Genomic DNA, 18,270 nt, shown 5'->3' on the forward strand with positions numbered 1-18,270 from the left:
TTTGTTCACTGAATTTTTACCTTACTGCACTGTTTCTGGACCCTCTGTTTTGTTGCACTAATGAAGCTGTTAGTAACCGTTGGCATCAAATTCTTGTAGTTTTTTAAATAAAGATTTAATATCTGATTGGTTAAGGCCCCCTTTATTATACCTGTTCATGATTTTTCTATCTTTTCCTTCATTTATTATTCTTTTCAAGAGGTTTTTCATAGCTTCATAAAAAAAGAATTTTTGCTGTGCTTCAATTACCATCTAACTCTACAATAAAAGAACTCCAAAAGGAATTTTGAATGGATGTGTCTTAAGTACATTTATAGATTAAATTGGAAAGCATATAGATTAAGTTGGAGAATGTTTATTACTTTTTACTCATTCAGCAGTGTTTCCTGTAATTACTATGTTCCAGGTACTGTGCTAGATATTTTTTCTATTTTGTTGATTTATTAATGTTTGAAAAGTAATAATTAAAAAAATTTTCCCTAGATATGACTGAATTTACAAAAGCCCTTAATTTTTTCATTTTATGATTGATCAGTATACTGAATTCTTTTCCTATTTCTAGTAATCTTTCAGATGCTTCTCTTAACTTTCCCAAATAGATAATTATTAATCTGTAAATAACGATAACTTCATTTCCTTTCTAGCCCTTGTGTATTTCTTTAACTTGTCTTATTGCATGGGTTAGAACTTCTAAACCAAAGTTAAATAACATTGCAGTTAAGGCAGTAATGTTCCATTCAGTTTTCTCTCTTTGTTTTGTTTTTAATTTCCCTCATGCTGTATTAATCATATGTTTATTCTATTTTTAATCATTAAAATTGTTAGCTTTATTGTTAGATTTTCTAACATCAAACTATTCTTAAATTATTAGGATAAATTCTACTTGGTGATGGTAGATTTGTCATTTTTTTTATGTAATTCTGAATTTGCTTTGCTAATATTTTAAAAAGACTTTTACATGTATAATCCTTAAGGGAGATTGGCCTGTGATTTCCTTTTTTCCATTATCTCTGTCAATGTTTGTTACCAGGATGTATTAGCTTAAAATATAAATTAGGCATTCCTGTTTTTTCTATGCTGTGGAAAGTTTCTGTTATAATAACAGAAATTTTCTCCTGATTATAAAAGCAGTCATTTTCTTATAATCATTAAGAAATCCCACTACGTAGAGATAACCACCCTGGGCATTTTGATGTATTTCGTTCCTGGATTGTTTTTTTCCCCTGTGTGGGTGACATTTCATTTTATGATTTGATTTTTTTCTTTTAATAAATTATGATGGATATCTTTCTATGTTAACAAATTTAGATTTCAGTCATACTTTTTTAATGGCTACATACTCTTTCATCTCTTGAATGCTTTTGGTCTTTATTTTTGTAGAGCCTTCTTAGGCCTGGGGTGTGTGTGTGTGTGTGTGTGTGTGTGTGTTTGTGTGGTGGTGAGCTCTTTTTGTTTGTTTTGCTCTTTATTTCTTGAATGAGGAGAAATCCGCCCTCCTTAGTGTTTCCCCATAAACATTGTGGGTGGTTTTTCTGTGGTTCCCAAGGGTATTAGAATAGTTGACATCAGACTTTTCTTGGCTGTTGATACCTTTGAGGGTTACTTGATGTGTGTAGCCCTTGGCCATCCTATGGTGTTTCTTTAGTTTAGTTGTATAATTGCTACTTTTAACAAGATAACAAGTGAAACCTGTGATAGTCTATCTTTTTAAACACATCTCTGATTTCATCCATGGTTGACTATGTTTAATTTAATGGGCGATTTTATTTTTTGTATTTCTGAGAGGCCCTCTCTCTCCCCACCCCTCTTCCATCCTTTAAGGTAGCACTTAGAGTCACAAACAAAAATTTCCTTTGGGTTTGTAGAATGATTGGAAAAAATTCACACAATCCTGGAAAAAGAATTATGTATGGTTAACATTCCTTTTGTATAAAAAAAGCCACTTTACTATAAAGCTTTTAAGTGAGTTATAAGTATAGCAGTGTGTTTAGAGAAGACTGGCTGGGACGGCGATGGGACTTGACATCTTGTCATTTGAAGAAGAGTTCAGTGTATCGTTGGGTTTTCGCTGTTGAATGAAGACTGGGAAACACAATTTCCTGCATGGCTGTAAGGAGACAAATAGGATCAGACTGTAGATGCTCAGAGGACAGAATTCAACAGATTGTGAGGGCAAAGTGACAGGTCAGTGTTCAAGTATGGACTGGCTTACCACCTGATCAGGTGGTCGAGTGGGTGCAAGCATGTATGTGGTTGGACCAGGCCACCTTTAAGATTCCTTCACAGTATCCTTTGATAGATGACTGGATAAAGAAGTTGTATATATACACAACGGAATACTATTGTGCCATAAGAAAAGATGAAATAGTACCATTTGCGACAACATGGATGGATCTTGAGATTATTATGCTGAGCAAAATAAGTCAGACAGAAAAAGTCAAGAACCATATGATTTCACTGATATGGGGTATATAAAACTGAAAACAACAAAGAACAAGACAAACAAATGAAGAAACAAAAACTCATAGATACAGACAATAGTGGTTACCAGAAGGTAAAGGCGGAGGGGGGTGGTAGATGAGGGTAAAGGGGATCAAATATATGGGGATGGAAAGAGAACTGACTCTGGGTGGTGAACACACAATTGGATTTATAGATGATGTATTACAGAATTGTACACCTGAAATTCTATGTAACTTTACTAACGATTGTCACTTCAATAAACTTTAATTAAAACAAAAAAGGTTCCTTCACCCCTGAGGTTGTCGTTGGGAGGCTAAGCACCTCTTCCAGTCCGTCCTTGATCAAGTCATAGTATGTAAAGCAGTGTTTACATGATATTTTTAGTATATTCTGTACCTCTGGACTAGCATACTTAGGATGTGTTCTTTTCTTTTCAGCTTACGGTGACAATCAGAGCTTTGTTGCAGAATCTGAAGGAAAAGATCGCCCTTTTGAAGGACTTATTGCTAAGAGCTGTGTCAACACATCAGATGTATCCATGTAAACATTTCCACCTCTTTTCTAGAGTGGGAGGAAAAACAGTCTTATTTTAAGAAAGGAAGGAATCTGGGCCACCCAGATTTTTCCACAGCTTGAGGAAGACCTGGTTTCCAAAATATTGCCTGTAATCTCGATTTCTATTTTAAGTGTCTGTTACGTGTTTTACAGTGAATATGCTGGCGAAGCAAGACATACTGAAGGAATTAGCTTATTTGGGTGTAACCTTTACAAGTGCAGGAAGTTCATGCTTGCTGTCAGTGCTGTATTTACATAGAGCCCTGCACTGCTGCCTGGTTAGACTGCCTTGAAGATGCTCAGCCATGGCTCTGCAGGGAAACTTCCGTGGTAATCCTGAGCTGTGATTCTGCTTCTGGAGTTTCCAGAGGTTTGAATGATTCATTTTCTTTTTCAAGAGGCCAATACCCGTAGAAACCATGCATCCTTTTTTCCCCCTGTTTATGTACATTATTGAGATGTGACTTGTTTGCTTTATTATTCTTCCATAAGGTACAGACACTGCCTCTGGTTTGGGAGTTTTGGGGAGGTGCTGGAACCACTTGCTTGAAGCACGTTGTTCCATTATCTCGTTTCCAGCAACACTGTCAAGTATTACAACATGTTTTTAGAAATTCATAATCTGATCAATTTAGCAAAATACTTGTGGTCTGTTATCTGAACGAATCCTTTTTTTTTTTTTAAAGATTGTATTGGGGGAGGGGAACAGGACTTTATTGGGGAACAGTGTGTACTTCCAGGACTTTTTTCCAAGTCAAGTTGTTGTTTATTCAATCTTAGTTGTGGAGGGCACAGCTCAGCTCCAGGTCCAGTTGCCGTTGCTAGTTGCAGGGGGCACAGCCCACCATCCCTTGCAGGAGTCGAGGAGTTGAACCAGCAACCTTGTGGTTGAGAGCCTGCGCTCCAACCAACTGAGCCAGCTCAAGGTGCTGTGTTCTATCTTAGTTGCAGGGAGCGGAGCCCACCATCCCTTGCAGGACTTGAGGAGTTGAACCGGCAACCTTGTGGTTGAGAGCCCACTGGCCCATGTGGGAATCGAACCAGCAGCCTTCAGAGTTAGGAGCACAGAGCTCCAACCACCTGAGCCACCAGGCCGGCCCTGAACGAATCCTTTAAACCTGACTTTATATTAGTTTGAAAACTGACCTCATTTCTTTTTTTTTCCTTTCTATTTTGTTTGCTCATTTGTTCTATTCTTTAAGTTCCATATATAAGAGATCATATGGCGTTTGTCATTCTCATTCTGACTTATTTCACTTAGCACAATACCCTCTAGGTCCATCTGTGTTGTTGAATCAGTTCTTTAAATTGTCAGTAGTTCATACCAAAAGCCCAAATTTTAGTATCTCAGGAAATAGTTGTTACTGCCTAACTTTAAGTATGGGAAGATGTAGGAATATAGTTTTTTAGATAAAACAATTGAAAATGTTTTAAAAAGTATTTTTCTCCAAGTGTAACCCCTTTATGTCACCAGGGAGGTTCATGTAGATTAGTTGTATGATTTTCCAAATAGTCAGTTATTAACCCACTAAGGTTTCAAATAAAAGTTTAATTTCAATAAGCAACCAGGACCTTATTTTTAACATAATTAGAATATTCTGATACATTTAGTTTGTAACTTTACCCTCCATATGGTATCATTTATTACTGCACAGTTGGTCTATTATATAAAGAATTTTTATTTTATCAGAATCAACAAGTCAATATATAGACTTCACATAGTTTTAGATTAGTGGGGTTATTTTCTCCACTTTCAGTGCTAAGTATTAGAAAGCCTGCCCGTGAGGTCAGGGTATGCAAGCTCATTTTGTTACCTAAAGCGCATATATTAAAAAGGTAACTAAATATTATCACATGATGCAATATTAACAACTGTGTATCTGCCAACTTCCATTAAGGAAGCTGATTATATTCCTCTTATAATATTTATGTGATAAACCTATAGGGCAAGAAAGATATAAATTAAGAACTTTTACTTCTATTAATAATTTTTGGCAGTTATTAATCATAGAGCGTACTAAGCATGCCACAGTAATAATTGACTTTCTTCTTCTACATGGTTGCAGTGTGACCATCTTTGAAATCTCACACTGGTTTTGTGGTGATCTCAGAATTTGCTGAATTAAGCACTAAATGTTTAAAAATACCAAACAGTTATTAAATATATTATGAAAATATTTAAGTACCTTAATGAGGATAATTTATAATTTCCTAGGAGAAATAAAAAACTCAACTGGAATATAACAACTTTCTTAAAAATCTGATGTATTTTTTCAAACAATGGGGTCTGTTTCTACTGGAACTGCAACCACTACTAAGGATGAAATTCAGATAATCCACCTCACGGGGGCACTCCAAACCTATGTATTTTCAGGGAGACCATTTCTTTTGATAGAAAGGAAAGGAGGTAGTTTCTGTGTTATGAAGCCCTCTTTTTAATTCTCTTTCTATTCCCCACATCTTCCCTTTCCCTGATACGCCTCTTCCCAAATATTTTAAATAATTCTATGGCAGTTAACCTCTGGATTTAGGATATATCAGATAGCAACCTGTCAGTCTTAATAACCTCATATTGTTATTTTGTTTTGGTGGTTCCCTCCCTTCCTTACAAAAAAAGTATCGAGGCCAGGTGGAACTTTGCACCCCAAGTCACGGATGGAGTTGGAAAGGGAATCCAGCATTCCAACAGAGGAGGTTTTTACACTGAGGAGAGGAATCTTTGAGAGCTTAACTGACTTGTCCCAGAACCCACAGCTGGGAAACGGAAAAGCTAGGATTCAAATGCAAGGCTGTCTGGCCCCACAGCCAGTTGTTTAAAAGCTGAATTCTAGTTTAGTAGAAATAATACAGTCAGCTGTCACCTGGCATGTCTTCAACTAGTATTCCCCATTAATTGGCATGCTGCTATAGTGCCAAGACAAATCCTGTTTATCGTGCAAATCCTCAAAACCCTTCTTAATCATCAGAAAGATTAAACAGTGTTCACTGTGGTTTATTAGGTATACTTTATGATGTTGTAATTCTTAGAAAAATTTTTGTCCATAAATCGTCAATAGAGTGACTTTTTAATCCTTTTTTTTGAGGCATAATTAATGTGAGGTGCCTTTTTTAATGTGAGTATTTGAATACCACATTTCCTTACTGTGTCGGGTAGTTGAGAGTTTATGGTACTTTACTGAGTAAATTTATGCCTTTCTGTATTCGTGAAGCTTTCCAAAGAACACTAGGAGTTGCCAGAAAGATAAGTCCTATGAAAATGCCTTCCAAACAATTAAATTCGTGGAGTTCAGGCATAAGATGTTATTGCTGTTTCCTGAAAAAGTATTTCTCTCCTGGCAAGAATAAACGTGAAATTAAAATGAAGGTTCTGTGCTATTGAATCAGTTAGTTTGCGATTCGTAAACCAGAGTCTTGCAGCCAGAGAATTTAAAATTGCTGAAAAACATTAACTTCTCACAGTGCTTCTTTGAGATGGGAATTATAATTGCCTCACCAGGTAAGAAAAGGTATGTGCTACTGAAGGCTGCGTGTGAAATTTCAGGTAGTACTGAAATTATTCGTAGGATTGGCTTTTCGTGAAGCTTGGGTTTTCAAAGGCAGCAGCTTTGCTATTTTAAAGAGAATTTTAAAAAATCTCTTTACAAAAGGATTCAGTATCAAAAGGTATTTTGTTGTCTTGGCAGAAGTTCTGTAGAAATCGTTTTTAAAAATCTGTAACTTTTCTCCACTTTATTTTGGGGGAAAAGATAGGTAGATAGAGAGGTAGGTGGATAGATAGATGCAGTAATTACCTTATAACAAACCCGAATAAATGTCGGTGAGGAGAGGCTAACTGAATAGATTTTAGTGATAGCTCTTCGTGGGTCCAGTGGAGGTGAAGTGACTCTCAAACGGTCCGAGACAGTTTTCACTGGTACCTTGTGATGTGCAAAAGTAAGGACACGATAGTGTTTATGTCAGCAGAAATTTTCTGTTATGTGGTTCTTTCTAGTTTTTGGTGTTAACATCTCCTTATTTTCTCAGTAGGTAGTAAAAGTAGATGGTAGTTTGGTCAGTTGTGGTGTTTTTGAATAGCCATATGTCTATGCGTAGGCAAAATGTATAACTGGTAACTTTATGTAAGTCTCCCTCCTCCCCCAGTTGGTTTGGAAATATTTCTGCTCCATGAAATCTAAAAGCCTGAACACTTGGTACAGTAGGAACAACATGGGCTACAAAATCAGAACGAAGACTGAAGACCAGCTCTGCTACTTCCTCAAGGCCAGAGAGCAGTTTAGCCTTCCCCGACCTTAGTTTCATTTTCTGTAGAGGAGGAATAGTCATACTGTGCGAGGTTATTGTGAAAGTTGAAGAAAACATATTTAAAGCACCTCACAGGATTGGATCCTCACAATGGTGGGTGTTGAATAAAAGATAGTTATCAACGTTTACTGTGTAACCTTGGACAAGGTACTTAACCTCTTTGAGCTTCGTTTTTCTTATCTGTTGGAAAAAAGGGGTAACAAAAGTACACCTGACTTACAGGATTGTTGTGAGGATTATATGCATAGAAGGTGCTTTGCATATATTAAGCCCTCCTTGAGGATTAGCTGCTACTTATTATATCATTATTGTAAAAGTTGCTGGTACCATTGAGCATTTATAGGTAGTCCTTCCTTACAGAGTTTATAGTCATGTACGGAGATTATATCATAACACACAGACAATGATAGTATGAAAATAGTCCTTGTAAAATATAATCAGTGCTTTGAAAAAGGTCAGGACCTGGCCTGTACAAAACAGAGATTCATTAGAGTTTGTTAACTTAAAAAAAAAAAAATGAAATGGTATGTGAGCCAGAAAAATGCTGCTAGGGGTCTAAACTGTCTTCTGTAGTTTTGTTACGGCACCAGGAAGTAATCCACAAACTTCTTCCTTCTCCAAAGCAATTAATTTACAGATAAGACTTGCCTAAATTCTTAAGCTTTCTACCAAATAAAGAGAAAATCCAGGAACTGGCATTGGGTGGGGCATTCTATGGGTCCAGCACCATTTTAGGTTCAAAGTGCTTACCAGGTTATAGCAAAGAAGCTGGGCGTAAGAACATTGGTAGTAGTACTATGAAATCCAGATCTGATTTCATTTACAGCCTTACAACTTCATGAATTGGCTGTAATTACATGTAAGATCATTCTAGCTAATGACAAAGTACTATGGTAGGTAGAGCTTCCTTGTCCTTATTTGTCTGTTCTCTGACCTTCTTTCTTGGTTATTCACCACGTTGGTGAAAGAGGAGATCCCAGCACTGGCCACTGGCTGTGCCTTATTTCCTCCTGGTCCTTCCTTACCCTGTCCCCACGGCCCCGAGATACCATGAGTCCACATACACGCAGTATGAGATGATTCTCTGACCTCCTGTTTGCAATAACCCCTATATAGTCTGTGTGCTGTGCAGAAGGGCATTAATCTATTCCTTGTCCTTCTGCCCTCCCAATCTCCTTATGCTCTGGTCTCTCAAAAGACTGAAAATAAAACAAAAGGAGTGTTCCTAGTGGACTTTTGGTTAGTTTTCCTACATTTTCAGGGAGTCTCTTGGAATATTCTGAATCAGTATGACCAGTAATGTTACTGTTTTTAAGAGAAGCCAAGAGGTGGCAAGGTTAGGTGAGCAGTCCTGGGAACTTCAGGGTGGAGAAGCCCTGGAACACTTGGTGGTCAAGCCCAGCACGGTGTGGTGGGGAAGCCATGATTTAGAGCAGAAAGAGCGCAACTCTAGCCCAGCGCTGCCCTTACCACCTGAGTTACTCGGCCACACTGGGCCCAGTTTCTGGTCAGGAGAACAGGAGAGTTGGATCTCTTAGGCCTCTTCTAGCATTAACGGTCTGTGATTATGTTCTTCAGTTGCTAATCTGGAAAACGTAATCACCCAAGTTACACCGCTCTTGAAAATGATGTTCTTTAATTGAGTTAGTCCATTCTTAACTTCTTTCAATCTGTAACTAACTAGTGTCTGCTAAATTTTGAAACTTTTTTTATTGTTTTTATTACTAAAAGTCCTTTCTTCCCATATACTTCTTATAGTTAGTTTTTACCAGTGACGCTGCTCTCTCTTCCTTATCCCCGTCCTATCCGTCTCCATCTCATTCTTCATTCTTAACAATGTTGATGGTTGGTACCTGTCATCCCAGACTTTTATATATATATATATATATATATATATACACACACACACACATATATATGAAAATATAAAAATCTTTTGACTGTAAAGTGATCGTACTACACATATGGTTTTGAAACTTGTGTTTTTGTTAGTTGGCATATGGTAGAGTCAAACAATACAAAACAATATTCAATGAAAAGTAAGTTTCCTTTACACCCTGAATCCCCAGTTCCCTCTCTTTAGAGGCAGTTGTTTGCATGTCCTCCCAGAATTTTCTGCATATAGACCAACATCCATGGCCATCTGGATTTTTTTTTTAATGCAGTTGGAGCATATTACGAATCCCTGTTTAGCTGCTACTGCTTTTTAAAATTATTTTTTTGGTTTAACACTGCATTTTGGAAATTGTTCTATATCAAATAATTCATATCAGCATTTAGTAAGCGCTCAGAAATGTTAATTGTCATTATCATTGGTACATAAAGAGCTTCCCTGTTCTCTTTTAGGCTGCAAAACATTCCATTGCATAAATGCTCTAGTTCCTCATTAATGAACTTTAGGATGTTTACAATATGTGGCTGTTATAAATAATGCTGTAGTGAGCATCTTTGTTCCTAAGTCTTTGTACGAGGTGTGATCAAACAATATGATGAATGTTTAAATTTAAAAAACATTTATTACAGTAAAAGGTACATTGCCATTAATCTCCCTCAAAGTACTCCCCCTCACTTCAAACACACTTATCCCATTCTTGCCACTTTCTGAAGCAGTTCTTGAAGTCCTCTTTCGTGAGTGTGTTTAGTTGCGCTGTCATGGCTGCTTCGATGTCCTGAATCAGTTTGACTTTGGTGAAGAGCCCGTAGTCTTACAGTTCCAGATCTGGTGCATAGGTGGATGAGGACACATGGTAATGTTTTAATTTGACAGAAATTGCCATACCAGAAGCGAGGTGTGACGTGGAGCATTGTCATGATGGAGGATGATTTACGGCACACTTTAAAACACACCTTCTCTCAACCGTAGCTCACATTCGACTGATTGCACCGAACAACTCGAAACTTGTCACACACTGTCACTAAGATTTGACGTGCCACTTCCCATATTGAAGAGCCCTGCCTTTCCGTTGGATGGCACTTGGCAGCAGCATTCACTGTACTTTGTGATCACAGTCAAAAGGCTCCGTGTCATGCATCATTTCTGGTACGGCAATTTCTGTCAAACAAAAACACTATTGTGTGTCCCCATCCACCATATTCACCGGATCTGGCACTGTGTGACTTCTGGCTCCTCCCCAAAGTCAAAATGACCATGAAAGGAAAACATTTTGAATCAATTCAGGACATCAAGGCAGCCACAACAGCGCAACTAAAGACACTCACAAAAGAGGACTTCCAGAACTGCTTCAGAAAGTGGCAAGAACGATGGGATGAATGTGTTCAAAGCAAGGGGGAGTGTTTTGAGGGGGATTAATGTCAATGTGTTTTTTACTATAATAATTTTTTAAAAAATTTAAACGTTTACTGTAGTTTTTGATCCTACCTTGTATAGGTGTGTGAATACGCGTATATCTGCAGGAGAAATTCCTGTTGAAAGAATGTGTCTTTTAAATTTTGGTAGATGTTTCAAAGGCAATCTGGCAGTTGGTTGAAACTGTTGAAGGTTCCCGCCAAGAGTGTCTGAGAGTGCCTGATTCCTAGGCTCTTTCCAGAACTGCCTTCCAGTTTCCTATCTGGTAGGTGTGAGTGATATCATATTTCAATTTGCATTTCTTTTACTAATGTAAATGAGTGTTTTTTGATTGATTAGAGTTATTAGTGTTTCTTTTTTCTGTGCTCTGTTATGTCTTTTGCCTTTTTTCATTTGCCACTATCAGTTTGCCAGTTTTAATTTTTATTTTGCAGATATTTAAAATTTTTGTATAGCTAGATTTATCTTTTCCTTCATGGCCTCTGCGTTTTCAGTCTTGATTAGAAAGATTTTTCTTACTCCAAGATTGTTGAAAAGTTCTCCTACATCTTTGTCTAATGATACTTTTGTAATTTTACTTTATATGTTTAAATCCTTGAGCCAGTTAAATCTGTGCTTAATTGTATTATTGGATTATAGTTCAGCTTACATTTGTTTGGGTGGTTGGATACTGAAAAAACCATAGGTTGCCAGAGTAGGTTGAATATAGGAAGTAAGACAAGGCTAGTTAGTATTGTGATATAATTGTTTCCATAATTTAAAATTCCCATTTTGTTGTATGTAATTTATGTTATAGCTTCTGTCATTTTTGTTTTTGTTTTCTGAGGAATTTTTTTTTAGATAGAAGAAAAACCTTCTGCTTTATTGACAATTTACCACAAATTTGAAACACATCAATATTTATTCTTGATGTTGCATTGATCAAAAGGCTGATATTTGGCTCTTTTATTAATACAGAGGAAATACTTAAGCCCACTGTTTCTTAGTTACAGTTACTACTTAATGGTTTCCAAGATGGGGTACTTAGTGACTGTAGTCAAGAAGGAAATGGAAAAATAGTGGTAGTAATTTTACTACCGTAGCATTCTGGAATGTTGACAGAATTCATTTATTATTATTTCTTTAATATTAAAAGCCACTAACGCTGCTTGGTTACATTGGTTTGGAAGATTTATGATTTTTCTAACTACTATCTGTTACTGGGGATATGTTTTTATGGGTTTATTTACTATTTTACCAGCTAGTCAGTTCTTTCTATTCAAAATTAGCAATAAACGTTATAGATTCACTAGGCCGCAGTTTTCCCACGCAGGGAATGATGATGCAATGACTTGATTCTGCCAGTTTCTTAGAATTTTGGGGGCCTAAATGCAGTGTTTGGTATCCCTCTTTTAAAAAGAAAAATGTCTATCAATCCAAAGCAGCAGTCTCAGTAATGTCTTTCTATAACTAGGTAATAGTGGTCAGGGCGGCTTGGAATCAGCAGCGTTTCAGGTTCAATAAAACAAAGGCCATTTAATAAAAAAGTAAAAGCCAGATAAAACTCAACATGTTGAGGTGGCTTAGTTTTCTGTTTACTTTTTATGTCTGTGACAGATATATCCTTTCAAAAATGTTCATTAGCTTTCTCCACTTGTTCTCCTTATGGCAGAAGTTTTCTACATCAGCAGTTCCTTTATTTTGTTTTTTAAAACACACACACACACACACACACACACACACACACACCCACACCCACGCACAACCTGGAAGTACTTGGGTAGTTTGCTTCAAGAAAGCAAGTCTGTAAAACTTTGGATTTAGTCCTGATTTTTTTTTTTTTAACTGTAACTTATAAATTGTTATAATGTGTAAGGGAAAGGTGGTAGAGTTTGTCTCATGTTATGTATAAAGAAACAGATCCAAAAAAGTGTAATAACTGGTTTAAGGTCATACATAGTGGTCAACATAGGACTAATAGGCTTTGGACACCTACTCTAGCATGCTTAATAGATTAACACATTAAAATATGATTATTTCTTTGTACTTTTCTTCAGAATTACAGATCATGCCATGTATTAAATAATGAATTGACGGTTACAACTTTCAGAGTGAATCTGTTGCATGAAGCAGCACTTTACAAAATATATTCCAGGTGTTAATAGGTGTTAACATCGAAGAAAGGGCAATACAGTTACCTTTCGCCCACCCTCTCTTTTTAACAGAGTATCTTAGGGTATTAAGTCGAGGAAAACAGCCTTGACCACTGACACTTATAACTCAAAACCTAAGGAATCACTGTTGGACAGGAATGATATTTCAGTTTTGCTCACTGGGAGGAAAATAATATTTCCCTCCTGTATTCCTCAATGAAGGAATTTGTGTTCTGATCTATGTCAGTGTTTTATAAGACCCCCTGCGATGGTTCTGTTAAGGTCCTTGAGGATCAGTGAAGTCGAAGGTCAGAGCAGAAGGGTAGTTCAGGTCTCTCCTGGATGAGATTGGTTTAAATCTGTAATAGTGACAGCTGAGTTGGAGAGCGCACGTAATAATGTGATCGATAAAATGAGGCAATTCTCCCACTGTTGGACCTTAACAAGATGTCTGCAGAACACAGCTCGAAGGAGACCGAAGACAGAACCTATTGGATGATCTTGTAACTCGAGAGAGACTACTTCTGGCATCCTTTAAGAACGAGGGTGCAGAACCAGATCTCATCAGGTACGATGTTTTCATTTACAGGGATTACGTGGTGACTGAAGATTTATCTGCAGAGAGGACAGCTGTACTCTGAATGGCTTCATTCGTTTAACTACTAAAATACATTGTGTTCATTTCTAGTGTTTGCCTGTCATTTTCCATTCAATTTCGTTTTCCTTAATTTTCTAGGTTTAGTACACTTGGTATGTTCAACTGAATCGCATCTCAGCAGAAGGATATTTAGGTAGACTACAGATGAAGTCAGAAAATTTCTTCTGCGTTCTTTGGTTGAGCTTTCAGCTATGTTAGCTGCCTTTAAACACCTGAAATTATGTACTTCTCTGGGAAAATGTTGTTTTTTAATTGGCACTTTGAGAAAATGTGCCCAGTAGACTGTAGTCTATGGCTCAGGGAGGCAGAGGAATGTGGCAATTGGAGCCTTCTCCCTGTTTTTGGCCAGTGAGTGATTCGCGCTCTTAGGAGGTGACAGCTGCTCTGTACCCAGCTCTGCTGGAAGACCCAGAGAAGTGGTCCAGCTTTCCCAGGTTGAGGTTAATAAACCATAAATTGTTACATCTTTAGAGCTGGCCGCCCCTGCTGCCAGAACTCCCTCAAGGTCCTTGTGGGAACAATCACAGCAGGAAATGAGCTTAGGATAGAAACTCCCTTTCCCCAGTCTTCCTCACCGGGGATGATGCTGTCATCCTGGAGAGGCAGTTTGCACTTGCCTAGATCCTAATGAGCTGTAATAGGGCTTCCCAGGGGCAATGGTTTTGATCCTTGGCCACACATGATCAGGCCCAGCCTCAGATAATTCACTGGGGAGCGGTGGTCCCAGGTGATTCTGCAGCCAGGATTGTAGACCACTGCCCTGGGGCAAGCTGAAGAGGGTGAAACAGTTTGCTGTTGGTCCCAGTCTTCTCAGGAGCATGTGACCTAAGGTTTTCAGAAAGAGATTATGAACTACAGGAAGCTAGATGAAATCTTACTGTCGTTTCTGTGGAGAAATAAAACCAAGGAGTCAGTGAGGGAGGAGTTGTGTCCTGGGCAGGATGTGTAAACAGTGCTGAAGCCTGCAGTGGGCCGTGGATTCAGTGAGGTGCCAGGCAGTTTTCTGGTGTAAGCGGTCCTATGGATACGGGAGTGAAGTGAGTGGATGAAGGCGGTGAATTCAGGGCTGGTGAAATCAAACAGGAACAAGGGGATCCAAGGGGAAAAGGGAGTACCGTCTGTCAAGAAGGGCCTTTGTACTGAAGGAAGAGGTTTTTTCAGTCAAGAAATTAGAGAAAGACATAGTCAGCAGGTCTGGGAGCAAGTTTCATGGGGGAGTAGCGGGCAGGTAGAGAGGTTGTCGTGCGGGAGACCCTGCTCTCTGCACCATTTGTCGTGCGGGGAAGCCAGCGGGGTCTCTGCTCCCGCTCCCCACACAAGAACGCAGGATATGGTGAGGCCAAAAAGGAACACCCACGGAGCCATAAGTAGGGGAGTCATATCACTATATTCTTGCTGGCGGCATCCGCCTCTCTGCAATCCGCTCTTGCTAGCTCAGCCACCATCTTCTTGCTAGCCCCCATTTACTGCTAGCATAGCCACAGCAGTTATATTAGTGGCCAATGGCTCACTGGTTACAGCTGACGGCCAACTAGCCACAGCTGATGGCCATCCAATCACAGTTGATGGCCATTTACTACCTGAGCCAGCACCTGTCTATGTGAGGCCGAGAGCCTGAAAACTGCTTTCTGGGGCTCTGTCCCCACAGAGGTGATGGTCAGAGGGGGAGAAAACATCTAAATACTTGTAGCTTGTGGTGGTGGAGGTGGTCGTTATAACAATCATGATAGTTACCGTTCAAAAAGAGTCTGCTATGTGTCAGGCCCTGCTTATTGCTCTTCAATGATGCAGAAGGGGCCAATGTATTCATTAGATCTTTGTGATTTGGGGGTTGTTTTGGCCTCCTCTCGCTTGTCACCCCTCTTTTCTCCTGTGGTATCCTCACTATTTAAAATGCGGCCTGTATATGAGCAGTGTCTGGGTCATCCCAAAGCATGTTACACATGCAGAAGCTCAGACCCCAACCCAGCCTTACAGAATCCAAATCTGCATTTTAACAAGATCCTCAGGTGATTTGAATGTACCTTGAAGTTTGGGAAATACTGCTTTATATCATTTGTTCTTATTTGCAGCACTTTGTATCAGAATGACACAAGAGGCTTATGAAAAATTAAAAAAAGAAGGAAGAGAGAAGAGAGAGAAAAGAAATACAAGTGTCTTGACCATATACTTGCAGAGTCTGAATTAGTCTGGTGAGAGGCCTGGGTAGGAGCAACGCTGGGGGACACTCCTCAGCTGATTCTAACAGGTGGCAGGTTAGAACCACTGCTCCCTGTCACGGTGTACCAGCAATGAGAGCTCATGGCTTCCATGTGCTGTGTGTTTTCTATGCGCCAGGCACTATGCTAAGCTCTTCATGGGCCTTTGCTCAGGAGATCTTTATAACATCTCATTTTACAGAAGAGAAACTGAGGCTCAGAATGGTCAAGTAACTTGTACAGATTCTAGAACTAATTCATCTCAGAGTTTGGATTTCCTCTAGGTCTATGTGTCTTTAGATGTGGCCTCTTAACCACTGCACCGTTCAAAGCTGGACCAGAAGTTATATGGACTCAGCTCTGTTGCTTACCAGTCGCTCGGTCATCTGGGCTTCAAAAATTTTTTGTTGTTTGGACCAGATGAGGTGACTTATGTGAAGGGCTTTGTAAGCTCTAAAACCTTTATAAACATAAGCTGTTATTCCTGGAGCTTGTGCCACCGTCAGGGTAGAGGGAGTTCATGCTGCCTCCTTTGTTTCCAGGAGACCTCCTGTAACTTCCTGTCCCACCCCCTGAGTGCTCGAGAGGGTCCTGGCTTCCGGTTCCACGTTTTGCACCTGGACCTCTGCCCTCTCTTTCTCCCCTTCCACATCTTGTCTTGTGTCCCCTTTCCTCAGTGCCTGGCTTGCCACTTGTTGTCTTATTAGTAAACAGTCACATGTTCATTCTTGCCATGGAATCCATGACTGGCAATGACTTATCTTCTGGAGGTATTTTAGCAGAAGCCTCCTTGAGCTCCAAGTATTTTAATTGTTGGGAGAAGATAGAGAATGAGGCAGGTTGGTGGCAGAGGTGTTTGGGGTGGAGGCCTACCGAGACCTCTGAAGTCCTACCAATTGGACTGCCTCCTCCTCCTGTGTTAAGGCTGGTGCGCGTGGTGGGCCTCAAGGGGAACAGCTGGGGTAGCGCGGGTACAGAGAGACCAGACTGAGGAGAAACTGAAGGAAGGGTAACTAAAGTCCTGAGGGTGTGAAGTAATGCAGGAAGCCATCCAGGCTTATTTACATGCTCTCAAGATGAAACTGAGGGAAGCATATATATTGTTGTGTCTCTTCTGTACAGGAACAGAAGTCTAGACTAGTTTCTAATAAGCTTCCAGAAGAATTCCGTTTAAAAGCATATAAGCATCGTAGAGTAGAAGTGAGTCCTGCGGAGCGATGAAGAAGGTAAAACGGACATGACACAGACAGTGATGATCTAGTCCAGGTTGTGTGGAGTCTGGACAAGAGTAAGACGCTACATACTAATCACCATGAAGAAAGTAAATCATTGCAGGTGAAAAGAGGAAAAAGAACGGAAGGTGGCCTGGAAGGTGAATTCTTGGTCTAGGATTTCTTTAGACCCACTGTACCCACCCTAACAGGAATATATCTATGTCATGCAGGGGGTCCGGCGGGGTCTCTGCTCCCGCTCCCCATACAAGAACGCAGGATATGGTGAGGCCAAAAAGGAACACCCACGGAGCCATAGATGGGGGAGTCATACCACTATATTCTCTCTGGCGGCACTATACTCTCACTGGAGACTGGATCCACACTGTCCGCAAACCGCCATCCACACTTGCCAGCCCAGCCGCCATCTTCTTGCTAGCCCCCATTCTTTTCTCTCTTCTCTCTGCTAGCGTAGCCACAGCAGTTATATTAGTGGCCAATGGCTCACTGGTTACAGCTGACGGCCAACTAGCCACAGCTGATGGCCATGCAATCACAGTTGATGGCCATTTACGACCTGAGCCAGGCACCTGTCTATGTGAGGCTGAGAGCCTGGAAACTACTTTCTGGGGCTTTGCCCCCACAATCTACATATACCTGCCTGCAATAGTTTGCTAGGGCTGCTGTAACAAAGTACCACAGACTGTGGGCACTTAAACAACAGAAATGTGTTCTCTCTCAGTTGTGAAGGCCAGAAAGCCAAGATCAAGGTGCCATCAGAACAGTTGGTTCTTTCTGAGGGCTGTGATGGAAAGATCTACTCTCAGCCTCTTTCTGTGGCTTATAGATGGCCGTCTTCTCTCTGTGTCTTCACATGGTTATTTCTCTGGATGTGTCTGGGTTCAAATTCCCTCTTCTTATAAAGATACTCGTCATATGGATTAGGGCCCATTCTAATCACCTCATTTTCATTTAATTGCCTCTTTAAAGAACCTATCTCCAAATATTGTTACATTTTGAGGTATCGGGGTTAGGACTTCAACATATGAATTTCTGTGGGGACACACGTTGTCCATCACTGTCCAAAAAATGCAAATCCTGTAGTCATTCCAGCAGAATCTGATCAATAAGAAAGTGCATACTAGATAGAACCATTCTCAAATACCGTGTAGAGAAATCCCTGGGAAGTCTGTTCAAGGCCTGTGAAATGGTCTCCCAGAGAGTATTGACTCAGCTCATCAGGGAGGATAGCTGGGTCCTCCATGGTAGACTTACCGGAGGCAGGCAGTTTAAGTTCATAGATGAGTGAATGAATGAATTCAAGTCAAAGTAGGTTGCTGGAAGTAGGTTAGATTTGGCGTCAGAGTTTCTGGTCTTTGATTTTACTCACCTGCCTATGTCAGTGTTATTTTTGCCTTTTTTAAATGCCTAATCCCCTCAGTTG

General features: G+C 39.7%; 1 protein-coding gene across 2 annotated transcripts in view; it reads left to right on the forward strand.

The window, feature by feature from the left end:
* STX8 (syntaxin 8) overlaps positions 1–18,270 on the forward strand; it is a 231,449-nt gene that overhangs the window by 6,370 nt on the left and 206,809 nt on the right. For both annotated transcript variants that reach the window (XM_019755238.2, XM_019755240.2), the window contains exons 3-4: positions 2,901–2,995; positions 13,217–13,327. In XM_019755238.2, coding sequence (XP_019610797.2) covers positions 2,901–2,995; positions 13,217–13,327 — 206 coding nt within the window. The remainder of the gene's footprint in view (positions 1–2,900; positions 2,996–13,216; positions 13,328–18,270) is intronic.

This window comes from Rhinolophus sinicus, linkage group LG15 (genome assembly GCF_036562045.2).
Source record: "Rhinolophus sinicus isolate RSC01 linkage group LG15, ASM3656204v1, whole genome shotgun sequence".
In the NCBI taxonomy this organism is placed as follows: Eukaryota; Metazoa; Chordata; class Mammalia; order Chiroptera; family Rhinolophidae; genus Rhinolophus; species Rhinolophus sinicus.